General features: G+C 40.9%; 1 protein-coding gene across 1 annotated transcript in view; it reads left to right on the top strand.

Annotated features, from left to right (window-relative positions):
• Positions 1 to 6409: 6409 nt before the first annotated feature.
• Positions 6410 to 25605, top strand: part of si:dkey-245n4.2 (uncharacterized) — a 39593-nt gene continuing 20397 nt past the window's right edge. The window contains exons 1-2 of the mRNA XM_059989639.1: positions 6410 to 7624; positions 13388 to 13801. Coding sequence (XP_059845622.1) covers positions 7564 to 7624; positions 13388 to 13801 — 475 coding nt within the window. The 5' untranslated portion in view covers positions 6410 to 7563. The remainder of the gene's footprint in view (positions 7625 to 13387; positions 13802 to 25605) is intronic.

Raw genomic sequence — 25605 nt, 5'->3', positions numbered from 1 at the left:
GTTAACCAATCCACTATCCATGCCGATACACTTCCTCCGACTCCATGCATCCAAATCTTATTTGTAACTCTCTAGTGTGGCACCTTATCGAACGCCTTCTGTAAATCCAAGTATACAACATCCACCTGTTCCTCTCTATCCACTGCTTTGATTATATTCTCAAAGAACTCCAGCAGGTTTGTCAAACAGGACCTGCCCTTTCTGAATCCATGCTGTGTCTGTCTAATGGAACCACTCCTTTCTAAATGTTTCACTATTTCTTCCCTAATGACTGCTTCAAGCATTTTTCCAACTACAGATGTTAAGCTAACTGGCCTATATTTGCCCATCTTTTAAGAAGTGGCATGACATTTGCTGTCTTCCAATCTGCCGGGACCTGCCCAGAGTCTAGAGAGTTTTGATAAGTGATTACCAATGTGTCTACCATAATCTCCACCCATTCCCTCAGCACACCGGGATGCATTCCATCAGGACCAGGGGACTTATCTGCCTTCAGGCCCTCTAGTTTGCTCATCACTATCTCTTCAGTGACAGTGATTTTATCGAGGTCCTCACCTCCTATTTCATCCATAACATCCTTCTTGAAGGTAACATGAGGGGGAATTTCTTTACTCAGAGAGTGGTAGCTTTGTGGAATGAGCTTCCAGTAGAAGTGGTACAGGCAGGTTCAGTATTGTCATTTAAAGTAAAATTGGATAGGTACATGGACAGGAAAGGAATGGAGGGTTATGAGCTGAGTGCTGGCCAGTGGGACTAGGTGAGTGTAAGTGTTGGCATGGACTAGAAGGCCAAGATGGCCTGTTTCCGTGCTGTAATTGTTATATGTTCTTTGGCATATTAGACATGCCCTCCACCATGGACACCAACACAAAATAGTCATTCAATGCCTCAGCCATTTCCTTATCACCCAATATCAATTTCCCCTTCTCTTCTTCCAAGGAACCTGTGTTGACTTTAGCCACCCTCTTCCACTTGATATATTTATAAAAACTTCTGCTATCTGTTTTTATATTTTGTGCTAATTTACTTTCATACAATATCTTCTCTTTCCTTATTTCTTGTTTAGTTGTTCTTTGTTGCTTTTTAAAGTTTTCCCAATCCTCCAGTCTCCCAATACTCTTTGCAACTTTGTACACATGAGCTTTTAATTTGATACTATGTTTATTTCCTTAGTTCTCCAAGGCTGGCTCTCCCCACATTTACAGTCCTTACTTTTGACTGGAGTATACTTTTGTTGAGCACTGTGAAAAATCTCTTTAGAAGTATTCCACTCTTCCTACTGTCCTACCTAAAGCAAGTCTTTCAATGTGATACTTGCTTTATTTTTATTTTTAGATATTCCATATCTTAATTAGGGTTTCATAACCTCTAATTAGAATAATTTATTGTCACAGGAATACCAGCCACTCAGAAAGGGGTCTCTGAGGTTTCAAAAATAACTTTCTGATTTATTAGCCATTTCCTTAAAGCTGTGCCACAACTAAACAGCCAAGTTCTTCTCTTCTGCATAATGGGCATGCCACCTATTTTGCAAGTAGCACAAGTACCCTCCATGTTTCTTTATTTTGTTTAGAGATACTGCATGGAACAGGGCTTTCAGACCCAATAAGCCAGCACAGTCTAATTACACCCATTTGACCAATTAATCTACTAACCCAAACATTTTTGGAATGTGAGCAGAAACTGGAGCACCCAGAGAAACCCCAGACAGTCATCTGGAAAACGTATAAACTCCTTACAGATAGTGGTAGAATTAAACCCAGGTCACTTACTCTGTAATAACTTTACACCAGCCACTATGCTACTGTGTTGCCCCAGAATGGCTACCCAAAAAAAGTTGGAATTAGTATGTAGCAGATCTTTGTTTCTAAATGGCCTTTCATAGAATTTCAAAGGCCCTTTAACCCCAGCCTTTGTCCTCACAGAAACATGAAAATTAGGATGAGAAAGGTTCTAGTACTTCAGGATGAGTAAGAATCTAGTACTTTAGGATGAGTAAGGATCTAGGAGAAGGACATTTGGTCCTTTGACATTTCTGCATCATTCAGTACAATCCTGCATCTCAACATTCCTGCTACTTCCCCCACCTTCTTACTCTCTCATCTTTTTATCTCCAGTCCTGACGAAGGTTCTCAGCCCAAAATGTTGATTGTACTCTTTTTCATAGATGCTGCCCAGCCTGCTGAGTTCCTCCAGCGTTTTGTGTGTGTTGCTTGCTTGGATTTCCAGCATCTGCAGATTTTCTCTTGCTTCCCTTGATGCCTTTTGTGTCTAGAAATCTGTCCACCTCCTTGTTAAATATATTCAGTGAACTGGCTTCCAACACTATTAATAGTCCTAAAGAAGGGTCTCAGCCCAAAACATTGACTCTTTATTCATTTCTATAAATGCTACCTGACCTGCTGAGTTCCTCCAGCACTTTGTGTGTGTGTTGCTTTGGACTTCCAGTAGCTGCCGACTTCTTTGTGTTTGTCATTAGTAGTAGATAGAATCGAAGCTAAATTGCCAGGTTTCCCAGGGTAGGGGAGTCTAAAAATACATCTAAGGTGAGAGGGAATAAAAACTCTCAGGGGCAGCGAGGGGATAACCTGCTGGAGGAAGCTGAAGATGTGAATGCAATCAGAATGTTTAAAAGACTTTTGGACAGGTATGTGGATAGAAAACTTTACATGGATCAGGCATTATACAGGTGTGTTGCATATCAGGTGAACAAATTTCTCTTCACCTTACTTCTTACCCTATATCCTAAGAGAGGCTCCTTGTTCAATACTGCACCTTTCCCCAACTAAAGGAAAAATTCTGCATCTAGTTTGGTCTAGCATAATCAGATTTTTGGTGTCTTTTAATGTGTACTTTCCCCAGTCATTTATTTGAATTCTAGGGAATATGAATCTAGCCAACTTAATCCCTTCTTCCACAATACACTTACCAACACAAGAAGCAGTCCAGTGCACATCTGTTGCATATCTCTGTATGTTTTGTTTGCTAAGGAGACCAAAACAGCCCACAATAGTCTGAGTGTGGTCACACCTAGACCTTGTATAATTGTAGTAGGACATTTTTGCACTAATTTCCTTGCCATGATCTCTGTTACTTGTGACATTTACCAGGAGTGTTGTATACGATGGGTGCAAAGCCTCACTGGGGATCTTTATCACCCATCCCATAAACTTTTTGACCCACTACCATCAGGAAGGAGGTACAGGAGCATTAGGACCAAGACTGCTAGACTGGGTAGCAGCTTCTTCCTCAGACTGTGAGATTAATTAATGCCCTGCCAACTGCTAGGTCTTTTCACTAGGAGAGCGAGCTATTTGCTGTTTACAACCTGCATGCACACTACATGCAGTTTGAATTATATTTTATTAACTTATTTGTGGTAATATTTTGTTTTACATGCTGTGTGTGATATATGTTTTGTGGATGCACTGTGGTCCAGAAGAATGTTGTTTCATTTGGTTATTCCATTTTTATGGACAGTCAGATGATAATAAACTTGAATTTGAATGAAAGCCAACACACGATTTGTCTTCATTATTACTTGTTGCACTCATTTGCATGTTTGCTTTCAGTGGCTGATCTACTAGGACACTGGAGTCCCTTTGTACATGAACATTTCCCAGTCTGCCTCTATTTAAATAGGACAGTGTCTTTCTGTTTTCCTACCAAACTGCACCTGGCATATATTTATCTAGTAACTCAATTTGTCCAAATCACCTTGCATCCCAAAAACTCATTTCCACCCAGTTCTGTGTCATCAGCAAATTTAGAAAATAATGCCCGAAGAACATAGAATGTTACATCACAGCACAGTACAGTTCCTTCAACCCACACTGTTATGCCAACCTCTTAACCTACTATAAGATCAATCTAACCCTTCCTTCCCACAGTGCCCTCCACTTTTCTATCATCCATGTGCCTATCTTAGTTTCTTAAATGCCCCAATATATCTACCTCTACTACCACCCCTTAGCAGGGTGTTCCATGCACCCACCACATTCTGTTTGAAGAAAAATTACCTGTGACATCCCTTTTCCTCCAGTCAACCTAAAATTATGCCCCTAGTGTTAGCTACTTCCACCCTGAGAAAAAGTCTCTGGCTCTCCACTTGATCTCTGCCTCTTATCATGTACACCTCTATCAAGTCTCCTCGCATTCTCCTTCACTCCAAAGAGGAAAAGGCCCTTATCTGTTCCTGCAACCAAATCATTTCAATATATTCACAAAAAAGAGAAAATCTGTGGATGCTGGAAATCAAAGTAATACGCACAAAATGCTGGAGGAACTCAGCAGGCCAGGCAACGTCTATGGAAATAAGTAAACAGTCGACATTTCGGGCCCAGACCCTACATATTGATTGTCTTTTGTCAATTTATGTAGATTAAAATCACGTTATTACTGTATTATCTCTTGTTATCTCGAATCTCCTGTTTGATGTTGATCCCTGCATTATTACAACTCTTGGATCTCTGTGCCCAACTCACACAGTTACGCCCTCCTGCAGGTGACCACAGTTCTAATGTAGGTATTCCAAGGGGCTTATCTGTCTTCTGGAGCAAAATGTCTTGGTAACCTTTCCTTTGATCAGATGATCTTGTAACATTTACAGATCAGACTCCATCTCCTCAGTTCACTCAACGTCAGCGAGACCAAGGAACTGATTGGTTCCTTTGTCTTGAACCAATCAGTTCAAGACCATGTTTTACAGTACAGGTGACTTGGGTTCAATTCCTGCTGCTGCCAGGGAAGAAGGAAACCAGAGCTCCTTGAGCCTATACTCATTGAAGGTTCAGTGATGGAAAGGGTCAGTAACTCTAAATTCCTAAGTGTTACTATCTTAGAGGACCTGTCCTGGACCCATCATGTAAATTGCAAAGAGAGCACGACAGTGTCCCTAGGAGTCAGAGGAGATTCAGCATGACATTGACAAACTTCTTTAGATGTGTAGTGGAGAGTGTATTGACTTGCTGCATCATGGCCTGGTTTGGGAACACCAATGCCTTTGAATGGAAAATCCTACAAAAGGTAATGGATTCAGCCCAGCACAACACAGGTAAAGCCCGCCCAACCATACAGCACATCTACATGAGACACTGTCATGGGAAAGCAGCATCCATCATCAAAGATCTACACCAGCCAGGCCATGCTGCCATCAGGTAGAAGATAAAAGTGCCTCAGAACTCACGGCAGCAGTTTCAAGAACAGTTACTTCTCAATAATCAGGCTCTTGAACGAAAGTGGATAACTACACTCATCTATTGAGATGACAACCAATGATCTCACTTTTAAGGACTCTTTATCTTGTTATTTCATATTCTTGTTATTTATGCTATTTATTTATATTTGCATTTCCACTGTTTGTTGTCTTTTATGCTCTGGTTGATCTTTCATTGATCGTGTACAGTTATCATTCTATATTTTGCTGAGAATGCCTCAGGAAATAAATCTCAGGGTTGTATGTGGTGACTCTGATAATAAAATTTTACTTTGAACACCGAACTTCCTCAGACCACAGACTTTACCATAATTGTTGTCACATTGGACACAAAATCCACAAATCGCAACAGTTTCACATCTTGAGGTTGTTACTCAAACTATTAATCTCAGTTTATGAAAGGGAGTTTGGTTGTAAATTTTAGTAATTTCATGTTAACTTAAAACTTAACCCATAATCACTACCAAGTAATTCATATTTTATCTGTACATATGAAACATTACCTGCCCCAATCTGTTATAAAGCAATTGGTCGAAATGCCAATGTGGAATACCTTTTACCAGTCACCATGACCTCTACCTCTCCAGCCTCTGCTTGCAAGCAATTTAGGCTTTTTATGCCTAACTTTTTAAATGAGCAGAATTAGAATCAGAATCAGGATTAGTGTCACCAACTTACTTACTTACTTGCCTGCGTATGTATGTATGTATGTATGTATTTATTTATTTATTCATTCATTCATTCATCTATCTATCTATCTAGCAGGATAGAGTGTGGAACAGGCCCTTCAATCCTGTGACTTAATCCTAGCCTAATCACAGGACAATTTCAAATGACCAGTAGCCTACCAGAAGGTACATCTTTGGACTGTGGGAGGAAACCCACGCCATCACGGAGAGAAAGTACAAACTCTTTACAGGCAGTGGCGGGAATTGAACCCAGGTCACCTGTACTATAAAACATGCTAACCACTACGCTACTGTCCTGCCGGTTGTCGTGAACCATGTTGTTTTGTGGCCGCAGTAGAGTGCAATACATAAAAATTACTGCAAATTGCAATAAGAAATATACAGTATGTAGGTATATTCAAAAGTTTAAATCCTTTCCATAGTGAGATTCCACACCCCCCCCCCACCATTCTTCTGAATTCCAATGGGTACAGGCCCAAAGCCACCAAACTAAAGCCATCACAAGCCCATCTGTCCCTATTATATTCATAGTAACATTTATTGTTTCATTAACATTATACACATTTCCGGTTCCATCTGAGGGCAGTTGTTAAACACCAGATGGATGCAGCAGGTGAAGAAGGCAGTTCACCTTCACGGGGCAATCAGGGATGTGTGCCTCCTGACTTTTTGACCATAAGAAAATGAGGAAGAACTTCTTCACTCAGAGGGTGGTAGGTGAGTGCAGTGAACTGCCAACGGAAGTGGCGGATTTGAGTTTGATTTCAACACTTAAGAGAAATTTGGATAGGTACATGGATGGGGAGGATATGGAGGGCTATGGTCTGGGAGCAGGTTGGTAAGACTAAACAGATTAACAGTTTGGCACAGACTAGATGGGCTGAAGGGCCTGTTTCTGTGTTCTATGAACTTAAAACCATAAAACATGGGAGTGGTATTAGAACATTCGGCCGATCAACTCTGTTCCTCCATTCCAGTATGGCTGATTTATTATCCCTTCCAATCCCATTCCCTTGCCTTCTCCCTGTAACTTCTCAACCTCCACTTTAAAAATTCCCAATGACTTGGCCTCCATAGCCGTCTGTGGCAATGCATTCCACAGATTCTCCACCCTCTGGCTAAAGAACTTCCTCCTCATCTCTGTTGTGAAGGGACCGCGTAGATGAAAGATCACAGAACTGGAAAGTTAACTCGCAGTCTTCTTCTCCATTTATTAGGTTTATTTCCAAAACTTTCTTTATGTGTTAGATTAGTGAATCTGCGTTAAACGTCTGTTGCTATTAATTTTGCATAGGAGGAATATCATCCCGGGGACCGTTAGACCGACTTGATCTAAAGTAATCCGATCACAATAAAGGGGTCTATTCGAGTTTGTCCACCCCTTTTCCAGAATTGACTCAACCAGCCTATTCAACAATTCTGTCCACGTAACTTTAGCGACAAGTAAGCAGAACTTAATCTTTCCCCAACCTTGAGACGGGAGTTACTGGCACAACTTGATATGTGATGTCTTGCTTAGATAGATGTAAAGGGAGAAAGAAGTCTGCTTAAGCGAAGGGAAGATTCGGATCAGTGCAAAAAGCCTTTGAGTGTTCTTTCTGCGATATAATCGCGACAGCAGAATAGTGTTACTCATTAGGGAGTCTGACAGAAGCTGAGATGAGGCTAGTCCCGTTGGTGCTGCTTGCCGCCTGTTTTCCTCAAGTAACTTTATTTGAAGGTAAGGCGAACTTCCCCTTTAATATTTCGCCTTAATGCAGGATGCGAGATTTAAACGTTTTCTCAAGCAGTGTGCTTCATATCTGAAATCTGGCATTGCGTCAAAAATAAACCATAGTTGAATGTAATGGGGACTGGTTACTGGGAAGGCGGAAACTTCAAAGGTAACTAATTGCAAAAAAGTTTTGTGTCTGAGATGCAAGCTATCAAAATCATTTAAAAATAATTGTTAAACCAATAAATATCCATGCAAATGGAACAATGGAGTATATGTCACGAAGTGTCCAAACAGCAGCGCTGGATTCGCGCCACAGACCCGCTCTCAGTGCTCCAGGTTCGGGAACAGTTACTACCCCTCAGCCAAAATGCCTCTTACACCAAACGGGCTTAACTTGACTCGCCCCATCACGGAACAGTTTCCACAACCTATGGGCTCACTTTCAAAGGCTCTTCATCTCATATTCTCGATATTTATCGCTTATTTTTTCTTTGCTATTTGCGCAGTTTGCTTGCTTTTGCCCTTTTGGGTGCGGTCTTCCATTGTGGTTCTTGGACTTACTGTGTATGCCCGCAAGAAAACCAATCTCGGGTTGTGTATGGTGACATATATGTACTTTCATAATAAATCTACCTTGAAGTTCTGAACTGATATTTCGTGCATCTTTTTTTCTGTTTCCTGAACTAAATCGCGCTTTGCCTTTTGAATTTCGTCAGCCATTCTGTCATCCATCAGCGACCGAAATTCTGCTTTTAACTTCCCCACAGTTTACGAAGTTGTGTTTCATTTTCATACTTTGAAAGTATAATCTCAGTATAATAAACCAAATCAAAGAAGGCGTGATCCATGTACTAACATTTTGGGAATACCTGTGTTCATTTCTCTCCAATAAAGTTAACTGTTTTCTGTATTCACTTCGACATACTTTAGCCCGAGATTGTGAGAGGATCGGTGGAATTTGTTGCCATAGGCGACTGTGGAGGCCGTGTCATTTGGTATACTTAAGGCAGAAGTTGATTGATTAGTCAGGGCAGGAAGATATGAGAGGAGAAGGTAGAGATTGGGGCTGAGAGGGAAATGGGTCCGCCATGATGAAATAGTGGAACACCCTTGTTAGGCCAAATGGCTTAATTCAGCTCCTATATTTTATGGCCTCCCATAAAATACTGGCAACTGCTGGTCTCCCATACAACCCTGCCCAGGCCTGTGCCCTGGAAACTTTGCAAGGCGCAAATCCATGGTCTCTCGAGACTAACGGATGCCTATTTTTTAATTTTATGGTCTTATGTCTTATGGCTCCCACTGTGGTATTCAACTTGATAAATGTCCATTATGTGATACTTAATCAAATGATAGTTATGAGCCAAAAATCATAAAACTGCAATTAGTGGAGTATGAAATTTTTTAAAAAACACAAAATGTTGGAAACATTCAGCAGATAAGGTAGTCTTTGTGAAAAGTTTATGGCACACAGAATATAAAGTGGGAGAATGAGGTCATCCGCCGAAGTAGAAATAAATTGAAGGTCTGGGTACTTTTTAGAGGATGGGAGTTTGAAAGGCTGTTGGTTCTATATTTGGAGGAACCTTGTTGTGAATGAACCTACAAACTTGTAGGTCATTGGAATGTGGAAGGACCCGGGGGAAACCCACATGTTCACAGGGCGGACATACAAACTCCTTACAGACAGCACCAGAATTAATCTCCGATTCCCACGTCTCCGTGATAACTCTTACACTCAGAACTACTCAGCAAGGCTGTGTAAGGTCACTCAGTGCTGAATGTTCAAGACAGAACTGATAGATTTTAATTCTTTTGTGATGGAGATGCCTTCCCTGTCATTCCTGGGGATTCCAACCAGGGCAGCCTGAGAAATCTCAGAACAACTACCATCAGTATATCACCCGTGGAGCAGAGGAGCCAACACGCTTGACCTCCGTTATACCACCATCAAGAATGCTTACGGTGCCATCCCAGCCCCCACACTATGAGAAGTCCGATCACTTCTACGCTCAGTGTATAGGCAGAGAATAAAGTCAGCAGCAGCAGTGGTGAGGTGTGAAGATATTGTCAGGGGAGGCGGAAGAGCATTTACAGGTCTGCTTTGAGTTGCTGGACTAGACAATATTCAGAGATTTATCTTTGAGTCTGAGTGAATATGTCACGGATGTCACTGACTTCATCAAGACCTGTGCGGGAATTCAAGAACATGCTCAACATTCCCAAAACAAAAACCATGGATGAACCAGGAGTTTTCTTGTTTGCCAGGTCTGTGTCGCTCAAGACTGGTGATGGAGATCTATGCCAGAAGCACAGGTATAACCAGTTTTGAGAGCGAGAAACAACTCTGAAGTTAGAGATGGAATCAGATGGACTTCAGCTCTGGCAGGGTTTGCAAGGCAAAACCTAGCATCACGAATGGCTGCGATGGGCTTAACAACTTTTATGCATGCTTTGAAAGGGAGAATAAAACTACAGCTGTGTTAATCTGACCAGCATCTGTGATCTCTGTCTCAGAGGCTGACATCAGAACATCTTTCAAGATGTCAGGCCCTGATAGGGTACTTGGTTGAGCACTGAAAACCTGTGCCAGCCAATTGACAGGAGTGTTCAAGGACATCTTCAATCTCCCACAGCTACAGTCAAAGGTCCCCACCAGCTTCAAAAGAAAAGCAGGGGGAGTTGCCTAAATGACTATTGCCCAGTTTGCACTCACATCCACTGTGCTTTGAGATGTTGGTCACACCCAGAATCAACTCCTGCTGAAGCAAGAAGCTGGACCAAATGCAATTTGCCTAGAGCCACAATAGGTCCATAGCAGTCTATATCACTGGCTCTCCACTTGGCCTTGGATCACCGAGACAATAGCATTTGCTAAGTCAGGATGCTATTTATTGATTGCAGCTCGGTGTTCAACACAATTATATCCTCAGTTCTAATCAACAAACTCCAAAACCTAGGCCTCTGTATCTTCCTCTGCAACTGGATCCTCAACTTCCTCATTGGGAGACCACAGTCAGTGCTGATCGGAAATAACATCTCTTCCTCACTGGCACACCTCAAGGATGTGTGCTTAGTCCACTGCTCAACTCGGTCTACACCCATGACTGTGTGGCTAAGCACAGTTCAAACGCCATCTATAACTTTGCTGATGACATGGCTACCGTTGGCAGAATTTCAGATGATGACGAGGAGATGTCACAGCAACAACCAATGTCTGTAAAACCAAGGGATTGGTTATAGACTTCTGGAAGGTGAAGTTGAGGTTTCCATCAAGTGATCAGAAGTGGAGAGGGTGAGCGGTTTCAAACTCCTGGATGTCAACATCTCTGAAGGTCGAGCCTGGGCCCAACATATTGATGCAATTACAAAGAAGGCACCACAGCAGCTTTATTTCATTAGCAGTTTGAGGAGATTTGGAATGTCATCAAAGACTCTTGCAAATTTCTGCAGATGTACTGTTGAGAGCATTCTAACTGGTCACATCACCATCAGGTCTGAAGGGGCCACTGCACAAGACAGAAAAAGCTGCAGAAATTTGAAAACTCAGCCAGTTCCATCATGGGCACGAGCCTCCCCAGCACTGAGGACACCTTCAAAAGGCAATACCTCTAAAAGGTGATATCTGCCATTAAGGACTCCCATCACCCAGGCTTCTTCTAATTGCTACCATTAAGGAGGAGGGACAGGAGTATGAAGACACACTATCAAGGTTTCAGGAGCAGCTCCTTTCCCCTCTGCCAGCAGAGTTCTGAATGGACAATAAGCCCATATACACTGTCTCACTATTGTTATTCTTTCCTTGCTCTCTTTTTGAACAGCTTATATATATATATTTCTTATTGTAATTAATAGTTTATTATTATTATTCTTGCGCAGTGCTACTGCTGCAAAAGAACAAATTTCACGATATACAGAACTATGCAACAGTCTTAGGCACATGTAAAACATTCTGTAAAGCAAAGATGTTTTCAAAAATAATGAAATGAAAAGTTTCTAAATATCAAAAAAAATACCATAAAGAGCAATAGGCAGTAAAAAACTAAATCAAATCAATATCTGGCATGACCACCCTTTGCCTTTAAAACTGCATCAGTTCTCTTAGGCACACCGTCGTGCAGTTTTAAAAGAAAATTGGCTGTTAGGTTATTTCAAGCATCTTGGAGAACTTGCCTCAGTTCTTCTGCAGACTTTGGCTGTCTCGCTTGCTTTTGTCCTTCCAGGTAATCCCAGACAGCCTCGACGATGTTGAGATCAGGTCTCTGTAGAGGCCATCCCATTCGAAACCATAAAATATCTAGGGTGCCTAAGACTTTTGCACAGTGATAGTAAATGTGACTCTGATTTGCGTAGGGAGTTAGTACAATAAAGTGGTATTGAGGTTCAAGATCAGTGGTGACTTTGTGGAATAACAGAGAAAGTATGAGTACTGGATAAACCGCTGTTTTTTTCTTATATTTTTACATTGGTGTCCCACACTCTACTTCTTTGTTATCTCCTTTGACTCTATTTGGCAAGTGCCCATTAGTTTGATGGCCTTCCCTCTGCAGGAAATGTACAGTATGGTGATGGCTGACTATGAAGTTGAGATGTGAGAATCCTATCTTCCTGGCTGCTGTCCAGAAATCTTGGTAGTGCTGGCAACCTGCCTTTATGAGCAAAATGCAAGGGCCGTCACATCACGGAAACCAGCCTCCCCTCCATGAACTCTGTCTACATTTATCACTGCCTCAGTAATGCAGCCAGCATAATCAAAGACCCTAACCCAGACACTCTCTTCTCCCCTCTTCTGTTGGGCAAAATAAAAACAGAAGTCTAAAAGCATGTACCACAAGGCTCAAGGGCAGCTTCTACCCCAATTATAAGATGATAAGAATTTCCCTAGTATGATAAATTGGACTTGTGACCTCAGTCTGTCTCGTTGTAATCTTGCACCTTATTGTTCACTTGCCCTACACCTTCTCTGTAACTTTCACACTTTATTCTGCATTGCTGTCGTTTTACCTTGTTCTGCCTCAATACACTGCAATAATTTGATCTGTATGAAAGATTTTCATTGTATCTCAGTGCATTTGAAAATATCAAGCCAATACTAATTCCAATTATTTGTCCTCCAAAAGATAGAACAAATGAAGTGAAAGGTTGCAGAGTAGTAAGCCAGATGTGAGCTATTAAAATCAAAATGATGCCTTGTTCATTTGTTTTTACTGTAAAAATATATAGAATTATAAATTCATTCAAATGGCTACTTAATAATAACAGAAGAAAGTTCTACAAAAATAATCTTTAAATTTGCTATGATTATAACATACAAAATTTGAAGAAGCCATTTGGTTTATCATGCCTTTCAAAATGGAGGTACATTGTTGTATCACCAAAGGGAATTAATAATTAAATATGAACGCGGATGTATATGCAACACACACAAAACGCTGGAGGAACTCAGCAGGTCAGGCAGCATTTACGGAAATGAATAAACGTTTGACTGTTCGGGCCAAGACTCTTTGTCATGACTGAAAAGGAAAGAGGCAGGTGCCAGAATAAAAAGGTGGGGTGGGGTGGGGGGGTGGAGGAAAGCTGAAGGTGATAGATTAAGCCAGATGTGAATTGTTATCATTTTAGCTGCAAATTGCACAAAAATACTTCGGGTAAGGAACAAATAGGCAATTAACAATAAATATTTAATGACTCTTGTCCAAGTTGCACAAATATATTTGCATGTGGATCATGCCACAGTGATATGCCTTTTTATATTCTTTTTCTTAGAGACTCCAGGCTTCAACATCAAGAATGTCCGTCTGGGCAAATGTCTCCAGGCAAACAGTGAGAACAGTCGAGTATCTCTCACTGAGTGTAATCAAGATTCCACACAGCAGCACTGGAGATGGGATTCCCAGCTAAACTACATTGTCAGCATGAAAACCAACCAATGTCTGACGGTTCCTAAACCTAATGAATTTGGAGCTGTGAAACTGGAGCCCTGTGGTGGTCAACAAGCTCAGGCATGGAAATGCAGCAAACGCGGCCATTTAACTCTGGAGGGCTACAGCTTACATCTTAATATAAAGCACAAGACGAACAAGGTGCATGTTTCCCATGAGAAAGGCAAATTAAACAAGTGGCATACACTGAAAGATGAAATCATTTGTACAGAGACCAATCAAGTTTCGCAACGTGAAGGTACACCAAATATTCTTGTCTTACAATCAATTATAGTGACAGCACTGACAAGGTAGAGAGGCTTGATCATAAGAGGATTATAGAAAACCACATCTCATCCGTCCTCCTATAGATCTCTGCCATGTGTTCAAATTCAAGTTCAGATTTTTATCAAACATAAGAATGACTGGAACTATGAGATCTCACAGCATTCAAATTTAAAAAATTAGAAAATATTTAAATTTAAAAAATCTTTATTTCTTATTTCTTTTTAAAAATCTTGATTTCTTTAAAAAATGTTATAATTTCTTATTTTGCTACATTTAAATTAGTGGATAAGAAAGCTATTGGTAATTTTTGTATATTCCTGGTACAGGATTTACAATTGTAGATGAGTTTCCGAAATTTGTCTTAGTATAGATTATTTATTTCAGGTAAATAAAATCGCCTCGCATTACAGAAAATTTACAATGCATAAAGCCATTTGGCCCATTGTATTCATGCCAGTCAAATAAAAGTTTCCCACTTCCTGGTCTCATTTTTAGCCATAATTTATTTTAATATTAAAATCCAACAAAATGGAGGGGAGGAAAAGGAACATAAGTATATCACAAACTTTCTACAGTATTCAGATTGGATGTTTATTATCATATGTTTAATATCCAGATGGTCTCTTTTGGGTTTGTACCACAGCCCACCTGGCAAGTCTATTTCCTGCTGGGATTTTATACTCTCCAGGCGCTCAGTGAGACCTGGTGCTAGAGACATGCTATTCCAACTGTGTTTTGGGGATATGGAAGTGAGTTATCAGCTCTATTATAGCTGTAATGATTTAATCCGTTCAAACAGTATTGCCAGAGTTTTTCAGTGCATCTCAGTACATCTGATAATAATACGCCAATACTAATTCCAGTTATTTGTCTCACAAAAGATAGAACAAATGAGGTGAAAGGTTGCGGAGTAGTAAGCCGAATGTGAGCTATTAAAGTCAAAATGATATCTTGTGTATTATACGTCTGTATTCATATATGCACAAACACATAGAGTCATAGAGCATTACAGCACAGAAACAGGGCCTTTGGCACACATAGACTTCTCATTCTGCCTCGTCCCATTGACCAGCACCTGAACCAGAGCCATCCATACCCCTCCTAACTAAACCTTTCTTAGATGTTGAACCCAAACCCTTATCCATCGCTTTTGCTGGTAGCTCATTCCAGACTCTGAGTGAAGAATTCCCCCTCGTGTTCCCCTTGAAGTGTCCACCCTTAGCCCATGACCTCACCCAACCTCAGTGGAAAAGGTCTGCTTGCATTTACACTGTCTATAGTTTTTATATACCTCCCTTCACTCTCCAACACTCCAGGGAATAAAGTCCTAACCTAGTCAACCTGTAACTCAGTTCCTCAAGTCCTGGCAACATCCTTGTAAATTTTAGAGACATAGAAAAGTACAGAACAGAAAAAGGCCCTTTGGCCCATCTAGTCCATGCTGAATCATTTAAATACCCTAGTCCCATCGACCTGCATCCGGACCATAGCCCTCCATACCTTTCTCATCCATGTACCCATCCAAACTTCTCTTAAACATTTTTCTGTACTCATTAAACTTTATTGATAACTTATTGATATGATATTACTGATTAATTTTATGTGAGTTTGTAAAGATGATCCTCCACAATCTTGTCATAGGGTTTGGAGGCTTGAGTGTCTCAATGATCCGGAGAGCTATACTGGCTGGAATCAGGATTCGTGGTAGGGTCATGCCAAACAGGTCAAAGAGTAGAGGCCAAACTAAGAGTGGTCTACCAGTCCTCCAGGTTTGGGGGTTCAGCTCAGGGCTAACAACCCCGACTAGTTAAAAAAATTGTTATGGAAACAGCAATGAAGAACCTGTCTATATCTGTTTGATGGTAGGTAGCGATGGAGGACCTTCATTGCTGCCCTATGCCTGTGGCATACTGGGCAATAAGTAAGTAAGTAAGTAAGTAAGCAGAGATGATATGCAGATCATTTCTATGTATACAAACTATTCTTGATAATTTCCATGTTATAGGTAGGCTGCAGATTGGACCTCAAAAGAAGAGGTTGTTTTAGTTAAAAACAGCCTCCTTGTAAGTTGCAAACTGTTGGAGGAACTTCGCAGATCAAACAGCATTTGTGGAGGAAAATGGATAGTTGATGTTTAGGGTCATGGCCCTGCATTAGGACTCAGTGTGGAGACAGAAGATAGCTAGCATAAAGAGGTGAGAAGGAAGCGTGGGGCAGGTTAGTGTTAGCTGAAACCTGGTCAAACAAGAGAGGAGGAGAGAGGAGTTCACAGATGGAAGCTGGTGGGTGATATGTGAAAACAGATAAAGTAAAAAATGTACAGATGGAGACAGAGTTTGCAGGTTGGTAACTGGAACCGGATAAGGAAGAAGAATGGACAGATGGAAGAGAGGATAGGGAGAGTAGACCGGGGAGAAGAAACCTAGATGAATAGGTATGTGAGTGATGGGGGAAGGTGGAAATGAGGAAAAGTGAACAAAGGGAGAGAGAGCCTAAGTAAACTATGAGGAGAGGGAAAGGAACATGAGAGTGTGGGCTATGTGAAAATTCAGTTAATTTGTAAATAATTTCTGGAAGGCATGTGGAGTTGAACTGAACATCGGTTTGGGAAGAAAAGGTAGTTGTGCTCTTTAGAAATAAAAGTAGATGGGGGAGATGACAGTCGGAAGGGCTCTTGATGATCAAAAGTTCAAACAATTCAAAGTTCAAAGTAAATATATTATCAAAGTACTTACATCTGTCACTATACACAACCCTGAGATTCATTTACTTACTGAAATACTCATAAATCCAATAACCATAATAGATTCAATGGAAGGCCACAACATCAGGGTGGACAACCAATGTGCAAAAGACATCTGTGCAAATACAAAAGAAAGCAAAAAAGAATAATAGATAGATAGATAGATAAATGAATGAACACATAAATAAAAATATCAAGAACACGAGATGAGAAGTCTTTGAAAGCGAGTCCAGAATTTGTGAGGCAGTTCGGTGATGGGGCAAGTGAAGTTATCCCTTTTGGTTCAAGAACCTGATGGTTGAGGGGTAGTAGCTGTTCCTGAACTTGGCGGTGTGAGTCCTGAGACAGCAGAGAGAAGAGAGTATGACCTGGGTGGTGAAAGTCCCTGATGTTGAATACTGCTTCCTCTAGTCTAGGTGCTCCGGTTTCCACTCAGACTCCAAAGAAGGACTGGTTAGCAGGAAAATTGGTCATTGTAATTTGTCCTGTGATTAGGAGTGTTAAATAGATGTGTTGCTGGGCAGTGTGACTCAAAGGGCCAGAAGGGCCTATCGCACGCTGTACCTCTAAATCAATAAAATAAATAAATATAAAGATGATGTCTAACAAGTCCAAAGATGCTGATACAGGAGAAGAACAACTAAAGGAAGTTCTATTGTGTTTTTCTGCTGTACTCTTCCTTATCATTGGTCATACTCTGATGATTATCAACAAAGTTCTCTTTAATTCTGTGATAGTTGACCAGTGATTTTCAAATGACTAACATTTTTATATTGTTCTCTCCTGCCCTTAAAGTCCCAAAGTATTTATCAGAAGAGCAAAAGTATCAAGATGTTGGAAATTAGAAATTAAAAAAACGTTCAAGGTGCACAGGAAGTCAAACAATGTTAGTGTAAAAAAAACTAATTGGGAGTACATACATGTTACCACATACAACCCTGAGATTCTTTTTCTGCGGGCATACTAGCAAATCTATAGAACAGTAAACAAAAGGAACTATTAACTGTAAACAAACTGTACAAATGCAGATATAAAGAAATAGTAATTAAAAAAAGCATGAAATAACATAGAAAACCTGCAGTACAATACAGGCCCTTCAGTCCACAATGCTGTGCCCAGGGTTACCCATAGTCCTCTATTTTTCTAAGCTCCATGTAAATATCCAGGAGTCTCTTAAAAGACCTTATTGTATCCACCTCTACCACAGTTGCCGGCAGCCCATTCCACGCACTCACCACTCTCTGAGTAAAAACTTACCCCCGACATCTCCTCTTCCAAGCACCTTAAAACTGTTCCCTCTCATGTTAGCCATTTCAGCCCTAGGAAAAAGCCTCTGTCTATCCACATGATCAATGCCTTTCATCATCTTTTCCACCTCTATCAGGTCACCTCTCATCCTTCGTCACTCCAAGGAGAAAAGGCCAAGTTCACTCAACCTATTCTCATAAGGCATGTTCCCCAATCCAGGCAACATCCTTGTAAATCTCCTCTGCATCCTTTCTATGGCTTTCACATCCTTCCTGTAGTGAGGCAACCCGAACTGAGCACAGTACTCCAGTGGGGTCTGACCAGGGTCCTATATAGCTACAACATTACCTCTAGGCTCTTGAACTCAGTCCCATAGTTGATGAAGGCCAATGCACCATATGCCTTCTTAACCACAAAGTCAACCTGCACAGCAGCTTTGAGTGTCCTATGGACTCGGACCCCAAGATCCCTCTGATTCTCCACGCTGCCAAGAGTCTTACCATTAATATTATATTCTGCCATCATATTTGACCTACCAAAATGAACCATTTCAATCTTTTCTGGGTTGAACTCCATCTGCCACTTCTCAGCCCAGTTTTGCATCCTATCAATGTCCCACTGTAACCTCTGACAACCCTCCACACTATTCACAACACCCCCAACCTTTGTGTCATCAGCAAATTTACTAACCCACCCCTCTACTTCCTCATCCAGGTCATTTATAAAAATTACAAAGAGTGGGGGACCTAGAACAGATCCCTGAGGCACACCAGTAAGTGGTGGCTGTGGTTAAAAGTTGGGTCTTTTGGTTGTTCATTTTCTCCTTTTACATCTTCGGTTTGTTCGCTGCAGCACAGCGCAGGTCACTCTCATGTAGCACAGCTCCCTCTTGAACAGATTTCCACCATTGAGTGCAATGTCTTCCCAGATTTTAGATGTAATAATAATAATAATAATAATGGCTCTGTCTGTCTAAGTAGACAATGGATGTGCCCATTCCAGGGTGCAGAACTGGGTGATGAATATGGAGATCCTGGGCTGCCCAGACATCAAAATCCTCCTCTCGGCCTCGCGGATGTGGTCCAAAGGAATGCAAAGCAGTACATTTGCCATCAGCTTGGCTGCAGGAGCTGCCGGGAGGTGACGTGATACGTCATCCAACCACCTTAGGGGCCCCACTCCGGATTTGTGTAGGGTTTACTCCTTAGCCTTCTCCTCTCCCAAAGATACCCACAAGGCAGTGGGATCCGTAACCCTGGATACAGGCCCATACCGGGTACTGTCAGCCGGAGCCAGCTGAGCCCGGGACTCGTGTAAGGTAGGGTTGGCACGCCCTGTAGTAGTGACATATGAGCCGCTACCCACTAGCCTTTTAGATGTAATGTTTAACTGATAATACTGTTGCAAGGACAGTGACATCTAGGACATACATATGTAAGGTAATAGTATCTAGCTTTCACGATCTTTTATGTGGATTGAATGTAATTGCAATTTCAATATAATTTACAATAATTCTAACTGTAGTTTTTGCTAATTATGGTTTGTTATATTCTTTTGCCAATCACATTGTGAAATAAACAATGTAAGAAATGAGAAGATCTGTAATTTAGAGTCAATGAATCCATTGTAAAGTTGGGTGCAGAAAGAGAGATAAAAGACTAAAATCTTTAAATTTTACACTTTAAAATTTTCAGTAACTAATAACTGGAGGAATGAAACTCCACTACTGTTGATTTTCAGTACCTTGGAGTTTAGGAGGGAATAACATTTATCGCATTGAGCTGGGTAACACTTGACTTTCTAATGACATTCATACACAGTTAGCACCTCTTGGTTTTAATCTGTATAGTCCTGAAGAAGGAAGTAATCTAGTTTGTAGCTACGTCACAAATGCACTAACGTCATGCCCTTCAGTGGCTTCCAGTTCTGAAATGCATGGTAGGATGATGCTTTGGCACTGGCATGCTCTTACACAGAGTGTTTCTGTTTTAACTGTGCATCTACTCTCCTGAAGTTGCTGGATCATTTCTGCCTAGATTGCAATGAACATTATTAGTCTTCACATCAGAATCCGAATCAGGTTTATTCTCGCATGAGGGCAAAATTGGATTGTTGATTCCAAGAGAAGTGGATGATTTGTTATTGTTGATGTGTATTATATTTTTGAGTTCTGTAAGTTGGAAAGAAAATTCATAAACCTGAGGCGCAAAATGACTTTGCAGGATCCCTCAAGGCTAGTTTGCAGGTTGAGTCTGTGGTGAGGAAGGCAAATGCAATGTTAGTGTTCATTTCAAGAGGACTAGAATATAAAAACAAGGATGTACATTGAGGCTTTATAAAGCACTGGTGAGTCCTCATTTGGAGTATTGTCAGCAGTTTTGGGCTCCTTATCTTAGAAAAGATGTGCTAACAATGGAGAGGGTTCAAAAAAGATTCAAAAATATGATTCTGGGATTGACAGGCTTGTTATATGAAGAGCATTTGATGGGGCTGGTCCTATACTTACTGGAATTCAGAAGAATGAGGGGTGACTTCATTGAAGCTTATTGAATGCTGAAAGGCCCCGACAGAGTGGATTTGGAGAGGATGTTTCTTATGGTAGTGGAGTCTAAGACCAGAGGACATAGCCTCAGAATAGAGGGGTGCCCTTTTAGAATGGAGATAAGGAGGAATTTCTTTTGCCGGAGAGTAGTGAATCTGTTGAATTAATTGCCACAGGTAGCTGTGGAGGTCAAGTCTTTAGGTATATTTAAGGTAGAGGGAGAGGGCAGGAGACAGGTTGAGAAGGAAAATGGATCAGCCATGATGAAATGGCAGAGCAGATTCATTGGGCCAAATGGCCTAACTCTGCTCCTGTGTTTTATGGTTTTATGCTCTTATGCTAAACTGAGATTTCTTCATGGTCCCAGCTTATTACTTCTACAACCAACCTCATTAAGATGAAGAAGAAAAATTCTGTAGGTGTTTTCCATTTGATCCTATTAAAGCCACTACTGCTTTATTAGACCCACTCGCTTTGTTCTACTTGTTGCTATGGAGAAAGCACATTCTTCTGAAACATTTCTCAGATGTCCTCCCTCTGGTGAATAACGGCAATGTTCTATTTAACACGACGTTGGTTGCACTGATGTTTTTCAAATGAACAGAATTCGTATCTCATTTTGAATAACTTCCCTTTTAAAATCTTTGCAAACAGTGAACCACAATTAAATTTTTGACATTATAACTAATAAATCTCTGTGAAAGTTATTGAGGTTTCATGCTTTATTTGTAGTGTGAGATTAATCACTGTTAAGATACGACCTGGAGTTAAATGTAACTTGCTAGTTCATTAAATTGTGGATTGGATAGCACAGAAGCAGGGCCTTTTGGCCCACTGAATCCATGCCAACTCCACCTACACTAATTCAACATTAGTCCCATTTTCCTTGCACCCTATCAACCCTCCTCTGTTTCTAACATTCATCGAAACATTAGGGACAATTTACCGAGAAAATTGATTTTCCAATTGCATGTTCAAAGTTCGAAGTAAAATTTATTATCAAAGTACATGCATGTCGTTACGTACAACCCTGAGATTCTTTCTCCCCAGGCATACTTAGCAAATCTATAGACCAGTAACTGTTCACTGTAAACAAACTGCAAATGCAGATATAAATAAATAGCAATAAATAATGAACATGAAATAATAATATAACCGCGTCCCTAAATGAGTCCTTAAATGAGTGCAGCTATCCCCTTCTGTTCTGCAGCCTGATGGTTGAGAGGTAGTAACTATTCTTTAACCTAGTGGTGAGAGTCCTCAGGCTCTTGCACCTTCTACCTGATGGTAGAAGTGAGAAAAGAACATGGTCTGGGTGGTAAGGATCTCAGATGATGGATGCTGCTTACCCATGATGCACTGGGCCAAATCCACTACCTTTTGTAGGACTTTCCACTCATAGCCATTGGTGTTCCCATACCAGGCCGGAATACCAGCCAGTCAGCACACTTCCCACCACACATCTAGAGCAGCTTGCCAAGGTGTCCGATGACCTGCCAAACCTCCGCAAACACCCAAGGAAGTAGAGGCGCTGTCGTGCTTTCTTTGCAATTACAGGACAAGTCCTCTGAGATAGTGACACCCAGGAATTTAAAGTTACTGACCCGCTCCACCTCTGATCTTCCAGTGATTACTGGTTGTCTGGATGTCTGCTTCACTGCTCCTGAAGTCTACAATCATTTTTGTGGTCTTATTGACATTGAGTGAGAGGTTGTTGTTATTACACCACTCACCTGGATGTTGATTCATCATCCCTTTTGGTACAGCCCACGATAGTGGTTTCATCAGCAAATTTGTTTATGGTGTTGGAGCTGTATTTAGCTACATGGTCATAGGTAAAAAGTGAGTAGAGCAGGGTGCTGAGTGTGTGCCTTCTAACTCCTGTACCTCCTCCCTGACAGTAATAATAAGAAGGGGGCAGTCCCACGTGGTGAGCGATTGCCTTTTGAAGATCTCCTGGATGGGGGAGAGGGTGGTGCCCATGACGGAGCTGGCTGAGGTTACCAACCATTGGCGCCTCCGTTCCTGATGGTGATGCAACCAGTCAGAATGTTCTGCACAGTACATTTGTAGAAACTTGCCAAGTCTTTAGGTGACATAGTAAATCTCCTCCAACTCCTACTGGCTTGCACTCTTCATCACTGTATCAATGGCTGTGTGGCTGCATCATCGTTTGGTATGGGAGTAGAGGTCGGCTTACTGCACAGGGTTGAAGTAAGCTGCAGAGAGTTCCAAATTTAGTCAGTTCCATCACGGGCATTAGACTCCAAAGTATCCAGGACATCTTCAGGGAGCGGTGCCTCAAAAAGGCGGCATCCATCATTAAAGACCTCCATCACCCCGGACATGCTCTCTTCTCATTGTTACCACCAGGTAGGAAGTAGAGAAGGCTGAAGGCACACACTCAGTGATTCAGGAACAGCTTCTTCCCCTCTGCATCCGATTCCTAAATGGACATTGAACCCATGAATACTACCTCACTACTTTGTTAATTTCTATTTGTGCACTACTTATTTAATTTAATTATTTAATATATATACATACTGTAATTCACATTTTTTCTATTATTATGTATTACACTGTACTGCTGCTGCAAAGACAACTTTCATGACATGATGTTAAACCTGATTCTGATTCTGATAAATTGGGTCTAAGATAGATCCTCAGAGATGTGGACACTGAAGAACTTGAAGGTGCTCACCCTTTCTGCCCCTCCACCTCTGACCCCTCAGACACAGACAGACAGACATACTTTATTGATCCGGAGGGAAATTGGGTTTTGTTACAGTCACACCAACCAAGAATAGTGTAGAAATATAGCAATATTTAAAAACCATAAATTATTAAATAATAATAAGTAATTTATTCCAAGTGGAAATAAGTCCAGGACCAGCCTATTGGCTCAGAGTGTCTGACACTCCGAGGGGGGAGTTGTAAAGTTTGATGGCCACAGGCAGGAATGACTTCCTATGACGCTCAGTGTTACATCTCAGTGGAATGAGTCTCTGGCTGAATGTACTCCTGTGCCTAACCAGTACATTATGGAGTGGATGGGAGACATTGTCCAAGATGGCATGCAACTTGGACAGCATCCTCTTTTCAGACACCACCGTCAGAGAGTCCAGTTCCACCCCCACAACTTCACTGGCCTTACGAATGAGTTTGTTGATTCTGTTGGTATCTGCTACCCTCAGCCTGCTGCCCCAGCACACAACAGCAAACATGATAGCACTGGCCACCACAGACTCATAGAACATCCTCAGCATCGTCCAGCAGATGTTACATGGAGATATGTAAACCTCCCTCCAGTTCTAAAGTAAGATTTGCATTGGTGGCATTAATTTGCTGAACTGCTTTCAAAGTGTGCAGTTTACACAATATTATATGTAGGTCAATGTGTTTAAATATCTTATCAACTTTTAAAAATTTTAGTGTCTGATAAATGTGATTTGTTTCTAAATCTAACAGTTATTTTCCAAGATTTAAAGTTAATCTTTCCTTAAAATCAAAGTTTCTTTTCAAATTGTATTCCCGGGATAGTTCCACCAACATTAAAGACTCACAGGAATTTTTTGTTTTCACATTAGCAATGCAAAATTCATCCCAGCTCAAGAACAAAAATGATCTGGAATTAGAGAAAGTGATTAAAAGATATATCCATTACTGAATGCACAATAAGCCCATGAACACTTCCTCACTATGTTTTGGGCTCTCTTTTTTCCACTACTTACTTAATTTATTTATATATTGTTTATATTTCTTATTGTAATTCATAGTTTTATTATTATTATGTATTGCTGCCTCTAAACAACAAATTTCACAACATATGCCAGTGATATTAAACCTTATTCCTACTATATGCTGCAATTGTTTCTTTAGCACATCAGGACACCTTTCAAGTGTATTTAAAATCATGTAAATTTATTCACAAAAATATAAGCAAAAATATAGAAAAAATCCTCACTTTCTTAGTGGTGTTTTAATATTATTGCATCTCTACACTTGCAGTGTGAGTATGTTGTGTATCAGGACACTGTTGCAACCCATGTAGTTCCCTTTTGGTGATACAAAACTTCAACCTCCATTGACTTAGTTTCTCGGTGTTTTGTGACAGAATGACTTTCGACTGCGATCCCTGACCACAAAACCGTTGATTTGGCTGCACCAAGCTTCAATGCATCTCTAGCACGTCCTCCTGCTGACTGCAACATGCCAGTCTGCAGCACTTCCTGGCTGATATCTTTTTGTATAGTGTTGGATTAGGAACTAAATTGTTATTTATCTTGTAGTTTAACTTCCTTTATGCTTGCTTAAGTGATTGTTTTATCATCTGTCTGTCTATAAAATTTCAGTTGAATTTCAGTAGCTTGCAGTATAGTTGGTTCTGTGTAGAATCAGAATCAGGTTTAGTATTTCTGGCATATGTCAAGAAATTTGTGGTTTTGAAGCAGCAGTACATTGCAATACATAATAATAAAAAATGATAAATTACCATAAGATATACATATAAATATAAATAAATTAAATAAGTAATGAAAAAGAGAGCAAAAAAAGTGAAGCAGAGTGCATGGGTTAATTACCCATTCAGAAATCTGATGGCAGAGCGGGAAGAAGCTGTCCTTAAAATGTAAATCGAGGGACCACTTTCGCAAGCACCTCAGCACCATCCAAACAGGACTTTTGGAGGAGCAACACCTTGTACTCTATCTGGGTACCCTCCAATCTGATGGAATGAATATTGATTTCTCCTTCCAGTAAACAAATTTTCCCCTTTCCTCTATTCCCCACTCTAACGTTTTACTTCTCTCGCCTGCCAATGACTTCCTCCTAGGTCTCCTCCTCATTCGCTTTCTCCTGTATGACCACTCACCTCTCCAATCAGAATCTGTATTCTCCAGCCCTTGACCTTTCCCACCCACCTGGCTTCACCTATCACCTTCCGGCTAGCCTCTTTCCCCTCCTCCCATCTTTTTCTTCTGACATCTTCCCCCTTCCTTCTCAGCCTCGAACAAGGTTCTTGGCCCGAAACATTGACTATCTAGATGCTGCTGAGTTCCTCCAGCATTTTATGTGTGTTGCTCTGTATTTTCAGCATCTGTAGACTTTCTCATATTCCTAAAATGTTGAGTGTGTGCCTTCAGGCTCCTAACCTCCTCCTTGATGGTAGCAGTGAGACGAGTGTATGTCTTGGGTGATGGGGTGGGGGGTGTGTCCTTAATGATGGATATTGCCTTTTTGAGGT

Source organism: Hypanus sabinus, chromosome 14 (genome assembly GCF_030144855.1).
Source record: "Hypanus sabinus isolate sHypSab1 chromosome 14, sHypSab1.hap1, whole genome shotgun sequence".
Taxonomy (NCBI): Eukaryota; Metazoa; Chordata; class Chondrichthyes; order Myliobatiformes; family Dasyatidae; genus Hypanus; species Hypanus sabinus.
This window is presented reverse-complemented; position numbering and strand designations above follow the sequence as displayed.